Genomic DNA, 14,065 nt, shown 5'->3' on the forward strand with positions numbered 1-14,065 from the left:
TCCTTTCTTTGGATGCGGAGAAGGCGTTCGACAGGATACACTGGGGGTATATGGTTCAGGTTCTTAAAAAGTTTGGGTTCACTGGGCCCATACTATCTGCTATTCTTGCCCTCTACTCATCTCCATCCGCGCAGGTTTACACGTCAAGTACATTATCTCAGATTTTTAAAATTACGAATGGCACGAGGCAGGGGTGCCCCCTCTCTCCTTCCATCTTTAATTTACTTATTGAACCCCTTGCGGAAAAAATCAGAACACACCCAGACATAATTGGCTTCACTTTCCAAAACACCTCCCATAAGATCAACCTGTTCGCAGACGATGTCATCTTATTTTTAAATGCCCCCACGAAATCCCTACCCGCTGCTCATTCTATTCTGCAAAATTTTAGCCAGATTTCATATTATAAAATAAATTTTTCCAAATCCTTAATCTTACCAATCAATGTCCCTACCAATCTTAGAAATATCTTACAAGCCTTGTTTTCTTACACCTGGAGTGAAGTGGGCATAACTTATTTGGGTCTCCGGATAGTTGCTGACCCAACTGAGCTAGCTGACATTAATTACCGCCAGCTCTCCGACCACTTGACTACAGAGACCGCCCGATTATCCAAAGTAGAACTCTCTTGGTCGGGGAGACTGGCTTCATTCAAAATGCTCCTCCTACCACAAATCCTATATATTTTTCGTACACTACCTGTTCCTCTCTCCCCCGCACATCTCAAAAGACTAGATGCCATAATTTCTAAATATGTCTGGCAATCCAAAAGACCCAGATGCTCCAAAACTTACTTATTGAAACATAGGAATGCTGGTGGGGTAGGATATCCCATACTCATAGATTATTATAGGGCTTCGCTTCTTGTCCAACTTCGACACTGGTTTCGAGATACGAAGTCCTCGCCTTGGGGATCTATCGAGCAAGCGATATGCCCTACCAGTACGCTGTCAGCTATGCTTTTAATAGACAGGTGGAAACCGTTTCCACTAAAGCGGCTCCCTCTGACCATACAAGCCTCTCTGCTGGCTTGGCGGGCTCTCTGTGCAGCCCCGTCACCTGGCGAAAAATTAATCAATATCCCCGTCCCCATAGATACACTAGCAGACATCATTCCCAACATTCCCACTAAAAGATGGCGGGATAAGGGAATTGAAACGATTGCTGACCTTTTCCATGATAACTCTTTAAAATCCTTTGATGTTCTTGTCCAACAGTATGAGTTCCAAGTTCAGGATAACTATCCTTATAGTCAAATTTCCCACTTTTTTAAGTCACTTTCATCCCACAAGTTATATCTCCACGAATCAGCGTGGAATTACCTCACATCCACACAAACCCAAAAGAAGGGAATATCTATATTTTATCTGCTCTTTCAACAAAAAACAGTATTTGTTAAAACCACTTCTCATATAAAGTGGGAAAGGGATTTGGCAACCACTTATACCACTCAACAGTGGCAGGTAGCATGCAGAACCCTATATAAGGCCACTAGATGCATCAACCACTGGGAACTCCACCAGAAGATTACCCTGAGATGGTATCTGACACCTTATCGCTTGAGCAAGTTTTCCGGTGATCACTCACAACATTGCTGGAGAGGTTGTGGCGAGATAGGTAACCTTAAGCACATCCTATGGTCTTGCAAAAACTTGAGCAGTTACTGGAACTCGGTGTTTCGTCTGATCTCCTCAACCACTGGAATGCTCACCCCTCCTAATATAAGTCTTGCTCTTCTAAATTTAGGTATAGAGCTTTTCCCTCCCGATCTCCGCACCGTGGTTATCCATATCCTCCTTGCTGCTAAATCACTTATAACCAAACAATGGAAAAATGCCGTAGCGCCAAATATATCTGACTTATACCGTATCCTTCAAACTACTTCCACATATGAAATCCTACTCGCCCGGAAGCGGGGATCGGAGGGAAAAGCCATCCAGCTCTGGAAGGTTTGGCTAGATCAGTTTCCTGCCTAAGTTCCATCTACCACTAACTTGGAGATTATATTGTTATAATTTAATAACTATCCCCTTTGATGAAATGTCTAATTTGAAAATGGGTCCCCCCGATACCTTTCTGATACTTATCCACACAACTCTCTTCCACTCTTCTCCATCCTCTTTTGCCTATCCTTCTTCTCCTCTTTCTGCTTCCCCTTTTTCTGCTCTCCCTCTCTCCTTCACTACATATGTCGGAATCTCTACGGTCCTGAGCATAATTTGTTGTAATCTATCAATATCAGATAACGTTTTCTACTATCCTAATGCTATTGTTAATAACATTGTTGTGGAGTTACTTGTCTAATACTACAACTAATTGCTACAAGTTATATGTTTCTCCTTATTCTCTGATGTATGTATTACCTTTGTTCTGTTAACCAAAAATCTTTTCAATAAAAATATTGTGAAAAAAAAAAAAAAAAAAAAAACGTTAACTAAACACGTTAGGGATTCATACATGGTTACGGTTGTGGAATGTGTGTAACTTTCCACATGAAAAAAAAAATCCTTGTACAATATATCTGGCAATTGCTTTTTTTCACTCTTTGGTTAAAAATGTGGGCTCAAATATTTTCAGATTGCAATTAGCATTGCAACACTAATTTGGTGATTTTTTTTTTAGCCATTTATATAATTTATAAGAACAAAAAGCTTCCTGAACACCTTTAGGCTGTGGCTTCAGCTGATTGGCGGCGACCGAGAAACAAAGGGGCCAACAGGATCTATTCGGATGTTATCAGCTGGTGGAGGACTTTTAGTTCACCTGCAGTTCATTTGGCTGTGCACCCTGGGTGTATCTTAGGATTTATGGACTTTCACTTTTATGAATTTATTTTTGTTGTTTTGGGTTATGGTGTCTGAACACTTATGATTTTTAAGTGCTGCATTGTTCCATTTTTATCTATTTTAATTGTCACCAGCAATATGTTAGCTGCTTTATAGAGCCTAAGCGAAGTGGATATTCTTCTCTTTATTTTTCATGTGCACATAGCCTAATATGACAGCAGGCCATGGGAAAACATGGCAAAATCTCACTGGGATTTTGCAGCACTTTTCGTCCGGCGGTCAAAGCGTTCCCCATCCCAATTGCAATTATTTTGCATTCAGGAGAGGAAGGTTGGTTTAGAATCTTTAGCAAAAAATGCCAAACGCTCCTAAACGCAAAGTTAGGGGCTGTAGTGTACATGAAGCACTTTTGATACGCGTTGGTGCATGTAGTCAGACTTGAACTGAAGCAATAAATTCAGAATTATATGGGTATATTCGACCATTCCCTGTTACCCTAAAGAGCAGACACTGGCATTGCAAAATATTCAAAAAGTGTCAATAAAGCAAAATGGCTGTCCTTGACTGTGTGAATAAGTTCACCAAGCACCATGAAATGGTCATCTTCACTCCAGCTGCTTGTAAGTACAAAAGCAATTCATTCTATCTTTTTCAGGCCCAATGCACACAGCTCTGGCATTTGGCCATGGGCAGAGGGCACAGGTGCACTTTCCAGCTCCCTGTCAGCAGCCTGTCAAAATCTAGGAGAGACTGACAGCTGCTGTGGTGGAGCCTGCGTTCTTGGCATTCATTCTTGGGGGCATACTGCTCTAAAACAAAAATCCAGTTCAGCTACACCAGTTCTCATGCTCTTAGGGAGCATGCCTTCTGTGCCTCCTGGCTAAATGGCAGATCCCCATGCACTGGGGCTAAATACCCAGAGGGCATAGGGCATTAGAGTTCAAAGATCTTTGTAGAAAAAACAATTCCATAGATTCCAGGGAAGCGCCTTAGAAATTTAGAAAATCCAAATGTTGCACCCTCCTAGCTAGGTTGCTAACAGTTTGAGGCAAATTCAGTTTTTGGCTCCCCTGTAGCCAGTGTAGCGAATTTTGATTGCTTTTGGCTGTCCTTGGTTTTCTGCTGGTTGTAGGTTTGACTGCTTTCTCCCGATTTGTGTAGGTTCCAGAATTAAGTGGGTGGAAGAGGCGGACCCTCACTTGCATATTCATACGACCTTAGACAATCCATGGCAGGAAGAATGACCAGTAGGGGGCAGAGGTATGTATAAATAGGCTAGGGCCTGGAACAGCAGGGTCATTGTCCAGTAGAATAAGACCCAGCCTGAGGGCTGAAGTTTAGAAGAGGCCAGCTGGGTCCCAGCTTCAGTTAGAGCTAGGGGACCCATGTCCAAAAGTTCATGAAAACAGTTGCAGAAGTCCACAGAGGATCTGACTTGCAGGCACATGGTGCAGAAGCTATTTGGTACTGCAGAGAAGCATTCAAGTATCCAGGACACTGTGAGTACAAGCCTGAAAAAATTCCAGAGACTGTCCTTGCCAACTTTTGGGAAAGCTACTTCAAGTTTGCCAGCTCAGGTTTTACTTTTGCAATGGAGCCCCCTGGGCTGTAGGTCATTAATCATTAGCTACAAGAGGATTGCTGCACCCTGAAGAGATGGTACAATTAGAGAGTGTCCTCCATTACCTGTTTCGTGGATTCTGTAGTACTCCAAGGCTCACCCTGCATCCTACCCAAGTTTTTTTAAGCAATAAATCCAAAAATACGCTTTCTGCCTGGTTCTTGTGAGGAGAGACTGGGTGCCTGGCTGCTTGCACGCACTAGGGAATAGAACTTGGGACAATCATTGGGACCCATTAGGGGTCTGTGCGCTACACAATTATTATAGGCTGCCTCATGGTTTATAGGAATGTGTGGAAAACTTGAAGGGGGTGGGGGGAAATTGTTTGATCCTACCAGCCTTGCCCAATCGGAATGGCCTAATATTTGGGCGGGGGCACTAAAAGCTGCAGGTAAATGCACCTCTAAGTGCCTGCATTTCATATCGGTCAGCAGCCTTTTTTTTCTCCCTAAAAGTGACAAGTCACATTAAAAATGTGTTTCTATCAGCAGATGTGTATATAGGCGATTATTCTGCTTTCTGTGACCACAAAACATTATTTTTGGATAGATATTCTCTTTCTGCAAGCATAAAAAGAAAATAATTACCTTACCTTAAGAAACCTTTCCCATTATTTTCAATAAACCAGATACAAATACTTAGTTCCCTTCAAAAGTGCGTGCAATAATTGTAGAGCCTGTTTCACCAACCTGGGCTCTTAGCCACAATGCTTTACAAGCTGTATTTGGAAGACCTTTGGCTCTTGCTGACATAATAAAAGCTTTTGCTAAAGCATCTGCTAGAAAGTTTAGTGCCCTGTATAAAAAAAGCAAATGTGTATCTGTTCTTTGGGGAAGCGGGGTGCCTTCTTTCAGGTAGCAGTTTCAATATTTAAGCCAGATTTCCAAAAATGTAGCCATGAAGGCAGCTGTTAGATTTGGCCAGAATTCAGAAGCAGAAGCCTTTCAACATCTTTAAGGCATTCTTCAGCCCTTCTGTCCATGTCCATAGCATCTATTAATATTTAAATAACACAAGATTTTTTCAGCACTACTTCTATTTCTTTTGCAGTGCCACCCCTCCCATAGGGGGAAGGATTAATACATAAAAAAAATAACTAAAATAAAAAACGATTGCTGGCACTCTCTGCCTCCTGCACTTATGTTTGTTCTCACTTTTCAGTAGCGTCCATAAGTGAGAGTTATAACTCATCAGTTTCTTTGCTATCTGTGTTTCATTGGGGAGATTTCCCTTTATTACGATTCCATAGCCAAAACAGAAGTGAGAGAATATCCCTCCAGGAGGTTGCTCCCATCCACCTCTGTACTGACATGCAGGCAGTAGTACTGAAAACAAAATTGTGTCCTTGGAAATCTGCTCACTATACACTATATATTCTGATTGTACAATTTAATTTACATCTATTATCAACTATGCAGTGCAAAGACCTGCCTGCTTGGATGCAGAGTGATTGGATAGATAGCAGTGTCCTACTATTATATAGTTCAGGTAAATCTAAAGGAGAGCAATCTCCTGGAGGGGGAGGGAAGGTGCAGGGTGTGTGCTAGAGTGGTCTGCTGCTGAATTACTTCCTGTGTCTTAGCAGTTTTCAGGTCATCAACATACATACTGGGAAGTCATGAACTTTTCTATGGAACAAGCTGGAGGCTGAGGTAATGCTTTGTCCTAAAATACATAGAAAGATTTTTCTTTTCTGCAACAGAAGTTAATTAAAGGAGACATCACAGAGCTGGTCCAGGCTGGGGAAAGATCGTGACCATATGACTGGACTGGGCCATATGCTGAGAGCCTGGGCCAGCCGCTTCTGCCCCCTTCACAGCCCAGCACTCCAGTGAGCACAGAGGAGACAGCGGTGACTGACAGTTACCAGTTCTCTGCTCATGAAGCACTGAGAACCGAGCGGTCAGTGGGGTTTGATTGCTCAGTTCTCAGTCTTCGAGTTGACAGGGGACAGATACAACATCTAGGCAAGTATGATTAAAAAAAAAAAAAAAAAAAACACACACACACACACACACACACACACACACACACACACACACACACACACACACCACACATATACTTCTCTGTTAAAAAATAAATGAAATGAAAAAAAAAAAAAAAGTAAATAAAAAAACACAGAAGCTTGACTGTAAGGAGAGTGTGTAAACTGACAGAAAACTCACAGAGGGGCACTACCATAGAAGGAGTCCCCATGGTGAAGCAGACAGGATAGCAGCTGGCAGGAACACCGGAAACCATGACAGGCTGAAAGTGTGGTCGGAAATAGGCCATGTTCGGCAACCAAGGAAGCAGACAGTAGTCAAGACAGAAGGCAGATTTGTGGTCCAGAAGCAGGCCAAAGTCACACCAGAGGTCATAAGATTTGAGCAGTAGTCAGGGGCTAGCCAAGTCAGCAATGACCAGGCAAACAAAAATGGGATCAGGATCAAATCAAGTCACAGCAGAAAGTCAGAGCAGAGATAAGTCCAGGGGCAGGCCAAGCCAGAAATGGGTAAGCATATCAGAGGCACAAATGTGGGTTTGGGTTCCTTAAATTGGCCATCTGGCACCAAGACTGGGATTAGGCACATATTTGCACCTGCAGACCCATATATCTGTGCCAAGCATCCCTATGAATTAGCATTCTCTCACAAATGGGCATACACATGCAACCGGTTGGCAATAACCCCCACTCCAAAGACATGCAGGTAGGTTAATTGGCTCGTGTCTAAACTAAAATTGTCCATTGTGTGGGGGCGTGGCCGGCCGGATCCGAGGAAGGACGCTTGTCCCCAGAGCTCCGTTGGTTGAACGGTAATCCGCGGCCATCCTCCGCTGCGGATTGCTTTGGATACCCGACAAACAGCTTACCTTGTCTGCCAGACCCTCCTCTGCAGCCACATACGACTTTGGTAGAACTTTGCTGTCCGCGGGCCGCAGGATTCGGCCCATTGCGGTCACTGCTGGACGCCTCGCCGGACGCCATCTTGTGGCCTACTAGGCCTCTAGGAGCACCGCTCTGGCCTATGGAGCACGCTGAGAGCCGTTCCAGTGACGGAAATAGGACATCCGAGGAGGAGAAGCCCGGTCGCTGCACCCACACACACGGGAGCCACCTGGAGCATCCTACTCTTCTCTGGCCTGGTGAGTCCCCTAAGGGGTTGCTTTCGGATCCCCCCTCCAATCTCCCCTCCCCCCGCCGGGTGGGCGCTACTTTTGTGTGTTATAGGGGGGCTGAGGTCCACGTCTGTCTGCAGCAGGCCCAGGCCTAGTTAACCTTCTCTGCAGCCCTCTGCAGCTACTCCCAGCATCTTATAGTTGCTATTACCACAGCCTAATAGTGTGAAGGGGGAGAGGATTCTCCTGAAATCAGTTGCACCCACCATCAGTTATCAACATGAACTTCATCATCTTTGACCAACGTGACTTTTAAATGAGGTAAATGATTTAAGGGGCCTATCTGCTCCCTGTGACCCCCGCTAAGCTACGCTAACTACTATCAGCTCCGGGGGTAAGCTTTCCTCTTCTTTACAGTACCAAAGTACCCCATGGGAAAAATTGGTCAGCAACAGGAACATTATAAACATATCACTGAACAGCAGACAGGGCCAATTATGGACTGTTTTGTTACCAGATCTCAACCTACACCCTCCCATTCCTCTCCGGATCCTTTCTCCACCATGAATTGAGGGTTCTGGCACCCCCCACCAGCTACTGTTCCCCAAGCCTCTGTACCCGGGTCCGCCTCCACTGCAGGGGATCCTTACACCTGCTATTTTGGATGCCAAACTGGACACCAAATTACATCTTTTGCTCCAACAGATCACAACTAATGTCTCAGCCGAGGTAAATAAACTTGCGGTTTAACTGAGAAAGGAAATTAACCAGCTTGGTGAGCGCATGGACACACTCGAAAATAAATTTGACGAGATGGTCAGCTATGTCCAGGCCATCGAGGAGGACAACCATAACCTACACCTCTCAGTCTCTCAATTACAGCTGCAACAAGAGGACCTGGAAAATAGAGAGAGACGCCAGAACTTGCGCTTTAGAGATATCCCGGAGACTGTGGGAGATTCTGATTTACGCGCTTATCTCCTGGGCCTCTTTAACACCCTGGCCCCCACGGTCGTGGACATAGACTAGCGCCTTGATAGAGCCCACCGCTCTCTAGCCCCCAAGCCTCCTGCTGGAGCCAGACCCAGAGATGTTATTGTCCGGTTCCACTTCTTTGAAAGCAAAGAGGCACTGATCCAATCCACGCGCAACAAACCTCAAATTGTCTACAAAGGGGTGAAATTGCAGATTTTTAGTGACCTCTCCCCCGTCACCCTGGCTAAACGCAGGAACCTTCGGCCGATCACCTCCTACTTGCAACATCACAAGGTTCCATATTATTGGGGTTTCCCCTTTCGTTTGCTGGTGTCAAAAAAATGGAGCTCAGCATGCCTTACGGGATCTTCTGGAGAGCGAATCCTTTTTAAAGAGCCTTGAGCTTCCCCCCCTTCCTGAGGAGGATATGCACCCTGCTGAAGCCCAGATTCGCCCACTTCCCAATACTCCAAGCTCTCTACACCTCAACGTCCACGGTTCTCCAAGCAACCCCCCTGAATTTCCCCGCCAGATCCCACTTGGTTCAGTTTTGTATGCTGCTTATACTCCCTCATCCTTTCTCTTCCCTCTGTGAATTGAAAGGAAAGGGTCCTGTTGCTATGATTATATCAAGTTTGTCCTCTGTCTTGAATGTTCAAGCTGGGACTATTTTTCCCCATCCCATGGGGTTCCGTTTAAAAAAAAAAAAAGACGATATGTTGTTAATGCTATTTGTTAATTCCCGATTTCATAAGGAGAGTAGATGGCCCTTCCACCTTTACGTTCGACCACCTCCGGTGCTCGTCCGGCCATAACCCTCTTGGCCTGGGTTGATACCCTGGGTCCCCTGAGGCGCATATTTCCCTCAGGCTCTCCAGATGTTCTATTCTTTTTTGTTTTGGTTCCCTTTTTTATTTTTCTGACACTTTTGTTAATGTTTCTTTTTAATGTTTTTTGTTCTACTGTGTCCATTCTTATAGCTCAGTTTCACTGTTTACTTATGCACTGCATAGGCTGGTTTGGCCTCAGGTTATCCTGGCTCTGGGTATACCTACTCTTTCCCCACCGCCTGGTTATAACTGACGCTAATGACACATTCGGTCGACTGGTGTCCTGGTCCAATGTTACTTATTTTTGGCTGTACTGCAACCTCCAGGTACTTACACATGCTTACCCATTTAGCCTGCCCTTTAAAGCTGGCTAATGGCGGATGGCTTTAAAGCTTTTGTCATACAATGTAAAGGGCCTAGGCTCTATACGTAAGCGCTGGTTGGCCCTGAAGGAATTCAGGTCCTCTGATGCAGACGTGATTATGTTGCAAGAAACCCATTTTAAAGCAGATGGCTCCAAGCACTTCCCCACCTCCTTCCTAGCCTCTGATCCCACAGGCAGGGCAGGTGTTGCAATTCTGATCGAAAAGTAATTCCCCCTTAAGGTTAAAGCCTCTCATGCAGACCCCATGGTAGATGCCTAATCCTAGAATGTCAATACTTTAACACCCCTCTGACCCTCGTCAACCTGTATGCTCCTAATGTTGGTCAGATTGATTTCCTTAGAGGCCCGTTTGACTCTTCCCATTATACATCACAGCCCTTCATGATAGTCGGCGGGGACTTTAACTTGGTTATGTCCCCCTTTAGAGATAGACAAACTCCGATCTCGTCAACACCCTCCAAGAAGATTGCCTCTCAAGCTACCTCCTTCCGTCAGCTTATTAGATCCCACCGACTTTCGACTCATGGAGGATTAAACACCCCACAGCTCAGCAATTTACCTTTTATTCTCCAGCTCATAAAATGTATTCACGGCTTGATCACTTCCTTATATCTGCCCCTCTCATTCCACATGTGGTTGACTCTGAGGTGATGCCGATTACCTGGTCTGACCATGCCCCCATTACCCTAGATCTCTTGCTAACCCAGACCTACCCCAGATCTTGCCACTGGCGACTTAACAGTCACCTCTTACAATCTGGAGGCTTCCGCTCTGTCCTTGCGAAGAGCCTTACAGAATTTTTCCAACTAAACAGAAGGTCGTTCTCTGATTTTTCCACCCTGTGGGAGGCCCACAAGGCCGTTTTTAGAGGAGCTTGCATTGCAGAGAGCTCTAGACTGAAGAGAGACAGAACCGAATATATTCGATCTTTAACTTCTGCTCTTCTCTTGGTGGAGCGGAGGCTTTTGGGCTCCCCCACGGTGGAGAGGCTGCGGAGAGTCACTCTACTTGGGAACAGATTAAAAGAGTGCAACTCGACCAGGCGGCCAAATCGCTGCTCTGGATGAAGCAGAAATTCTACGAATTTTCCAATAAACCCCATAAAATGTTAGTTAATAAACTACGCCCGCGCGCATTCAACTCCTTCCCTGAGTTTCTCTCCCGGCCTGACGGATCTAGGACTCATTGCCCTCGTGAAATCTCGAACACTTTTGGTGATTTTTTACCAGAAACTCTATAACTGTCTATCCCCAGAAAATCATTTTCAGTTTACACAAGAGAAATTTGAGTCCTTTTTCTCCAACCTGAAACTTCCCAAGCTCTTGTCAAGTGATTTAGAGGCCCTAAATAAAACAGTAACGGCAGACGAGCTTTCTGTTGTTATACGGGAGCTCCCGTCGCATAAATCACCCAGCCCTGACGGTCTCCCCTATTTCTACTATAAAACCTACCTGGACATTTTGGGACCGCACATGCTCACTTTATTCGATTCTCTACTAGAGGGCACCCCCCCACCCCCACTTTTCACACTCCATCTCAGTGATTTCCAAGCCGAGTAAGGACCCCTCCATCCCAGATAATTATAGGCCTATAGCCCTTCTAAATTCAGATTACAAGATATTTACGAAAATCCTTGCTTCTAGACAATCAGTTCTTGCCCCCAAACTTATTCACAGAGATCAGGTGGGGTTTGTCCCTGGCAGGCATGCCGGAGATAACACCCGACGCACAATTAATCTGGTCGACCTCCTGGATAAGACCAACAAATAAACTTTTACTTAGTTTAGACGCACAGAAGGCCTTCGATAGGCTTAGCTGGCCTTATATGTTCGCCACGCTCAAAGTCTATGGTTTTAATGGCCCCTTTTTAAACGCGCTTGAGGCTTTATACTCAACGGTTACTGCCCAGGTACAGATGTCGTCCTTCTTGTCGCCTCGTTTCTCCTTGATGAATAGTACTCGGCAGGGGTGTCCTTTATCACCGTTGTTATTTATTTTATGCCTAGAACCCCTAGCCAAAGCCGTACGTTCTCATCCAGATATCCGTGGGGGTGGCAATGCGACAGGGGGAGTATAAATTATCAATCTTTGCGGACGACATCTTGCTAACTATTACCAACCCACAGGTCTCCCTCCCCTCACTGCATAAGCTACTATCATCCTTTGGGGGCATCTCTGGTTATAAAGCTAACACCTCCAAGACTGAAGCTTTACCCATACATATACCCATACTACACCACTGTGGCGGCACAGTGGTGTAGTGGTTAGCACTCTCACCTAGCAGTAAAAGGGTCGCTGGTTCAAATCCCAACCACGACACTACCTGCCTGGAGTTTGCATGTTCTCCCTGTGCCTGCGTGGGTTTCCTCCGGGTACTCCGGTTTCCTCCCACACTCCAAAGACATGCAGGTAGGTTAATTGGCTTCTGACCAAAATTGGCCTTAGTATATGAATGGGGACCTTAGATTGTGGGCTCCTTGAGGGTAGGGACCAATGTGAGTGTGCAATGTACAGGGATAGGGGTAGACACTCACTCAGGTTGAACTGGATGGACTGGTGTCTTTATTCAACCTTACTAACTATGAAACTATGAAACTATATACCCGCTACACAACTCTCTAGGCTGAAAGAAACGTATCCTTATAGATGGTGCAATGACTCACTCAAATACCTGGGGGTTTTTCTGACTCCTTCTTACTCCCACCTGTTTCGTGCAAACTTTCCTGCCCTGTTTCAGGATATAAATAATTCCCTACTCCGGCTGTGCTGGCTGTCTGGCGCAACTCCCCCCTGGCCTAGATTTCTTCAATTGGTGTCCGAAATTCGGAGAATGGAGTATCTGACGGCCTCAGTGCATGATTTGGTTCCCCAGTTTGATAAAGTATGGGAACTCTGGGATCGGTTGGAATATGTGGCTCCCCTGTCTGTACTCCCTTCACGATCGTAGATGCCGGTCGTAACGCCTCCTTTTTGGCTTCCGCTCCCATCTTTCTCTCTCCTATCCACCCTCTCTATATAATTTTCCAGGTAATCCATCCCCCCCCTGGGATTCACCATGATGACCATGTGAATGTTTTGTTGCTCTGTCTCTCTCTGGCCTCCGCCCTTCTGTCGAACTGAATTTTTGTTTTGGTTTACATAAACTGTTTGTTATTCACTTTACAAGATATGGTTATGCAGTTCACCCTTGTGCCTGCATATGTGGACATTATTCTCTGTCTTCTGTAGTTAACGTTTATGTTATATTCTATATTCACTTCTGCTTATTGAATATTCCAATGCTCGATTATATTGTACTTGCTTTGAAAATTAATAAAAATTACAATTATAAAATTGTCCATTGTATGTGTATGCATAAATGCGAGTTAGGGACCTTAGATTGTAAGCTACTTGAGGGCAGGGTCTGATGTAAATGTATTATAAATATGTAAAGTGTTGAGTTAATTGATGGCACAGTAAAAGTACCCGTAATGAATAAAATAAATAACCCCGTTCTTTAAGTTAGTACATGCACAGATTGTCAAGCAAGGGTCTCTTTAGGCATTTGTTGGCTCTCGATGTAAACCTTATTTTACTAGTTACTCATCAACATTCTCATTCTATTTTTTATGTGAATTTTCGATCAAAACTACCATATAGGAAATAATCATTTGACTTGAAAACAAAAGGGAGTGACAAACCTCGCATTTCGCATCTGAAGATCTGCAGGCAGAATGACCCTGAGCCGAAAATCCATGTCCTGTAGTAAAAAAAATAAAAAGGGGAAGCAGAGCAAACTTTTAAATAGAACATAGAGCACTGAAAGCGCATTCTGTATCTGTAAATAAAGAATGATAAATATAAGAATATAAGTACAAAAGGTGAAGTAAACATGCTATTCATAAATGTGTATGTATTAGAACATTTTTTCATTGTGCACAATGCATGAAGCTCAAGTACACAGGTAAGAGCTCTATCCACATTATACTATTCTTCTACTGAATGAGAAAGTAAAAAGAGGATAGAGCTTGTATCTATATAAGATTTGCTAAAGAGCTAAAGTTTATTCATTCAACAAAACTTGGGGAAAAAAAAATACGTCACTACACATAAAGTCTACAAAAGTTTTTTCGTTTTTTTCTTCTTCTTTTTAATATAGTATACTGGCTTCAGGCACCTGCACTTTCAGTTTATTAACATCATGCGTACGGGCAAAAAAATAAAAACGCGGTTCCTAGGGCATCTGGCTTTTTTTTATGCCTCGGAAAGCAGCTCTAGGTTATGCACATTGTGTGGTTTACAGGCATATTTAGGCCCCTTTCACACTGAGCTGTGAGGGGCATCAGCGGTAAAGCGGCGCTATTTAGTGCCACTTTACCGTCATTTT

General features: G+C 44.4%; 1 protein-coding gene across 1 annotated transcript in view; it reads right to left on the reverse strand.

The window, feature by feature from the left end:
- FANCL (FA complementation group L) overlaps window positions 1–14,065 on the reverse strand; it is a 188,751-nt gene that overhangs the window by 164,988 nt on the left and 9,698 nt on the right. Inside the window, exon 2 of the mRNA XM_077486052.1 lies at window positions 13,380–13,438. Coding sequence (XP_077342178.1) covers window positions 13,380–13,438 — 59 coding nt within the window. The remainder of the gene's footprint in view (window positions 1–13,379; window positions 13,439–14,065) is intronic.

Source organism: Lithobates pipiens, unplaced genomic scaffold (assembly GCF_037356315.1).
Source record: "Lithobates pipiens isolate NorthernLeopardFrog02 unplaced genomic scaffold, aLitPip1_a1.2 Scaffold_18, whole genome shotgun sequence".
NCBI lineage: Eukaryota > Metazoa > Chordata > Amphibia > Anura > Ranidae > Lithobates > Lithobates pipiens.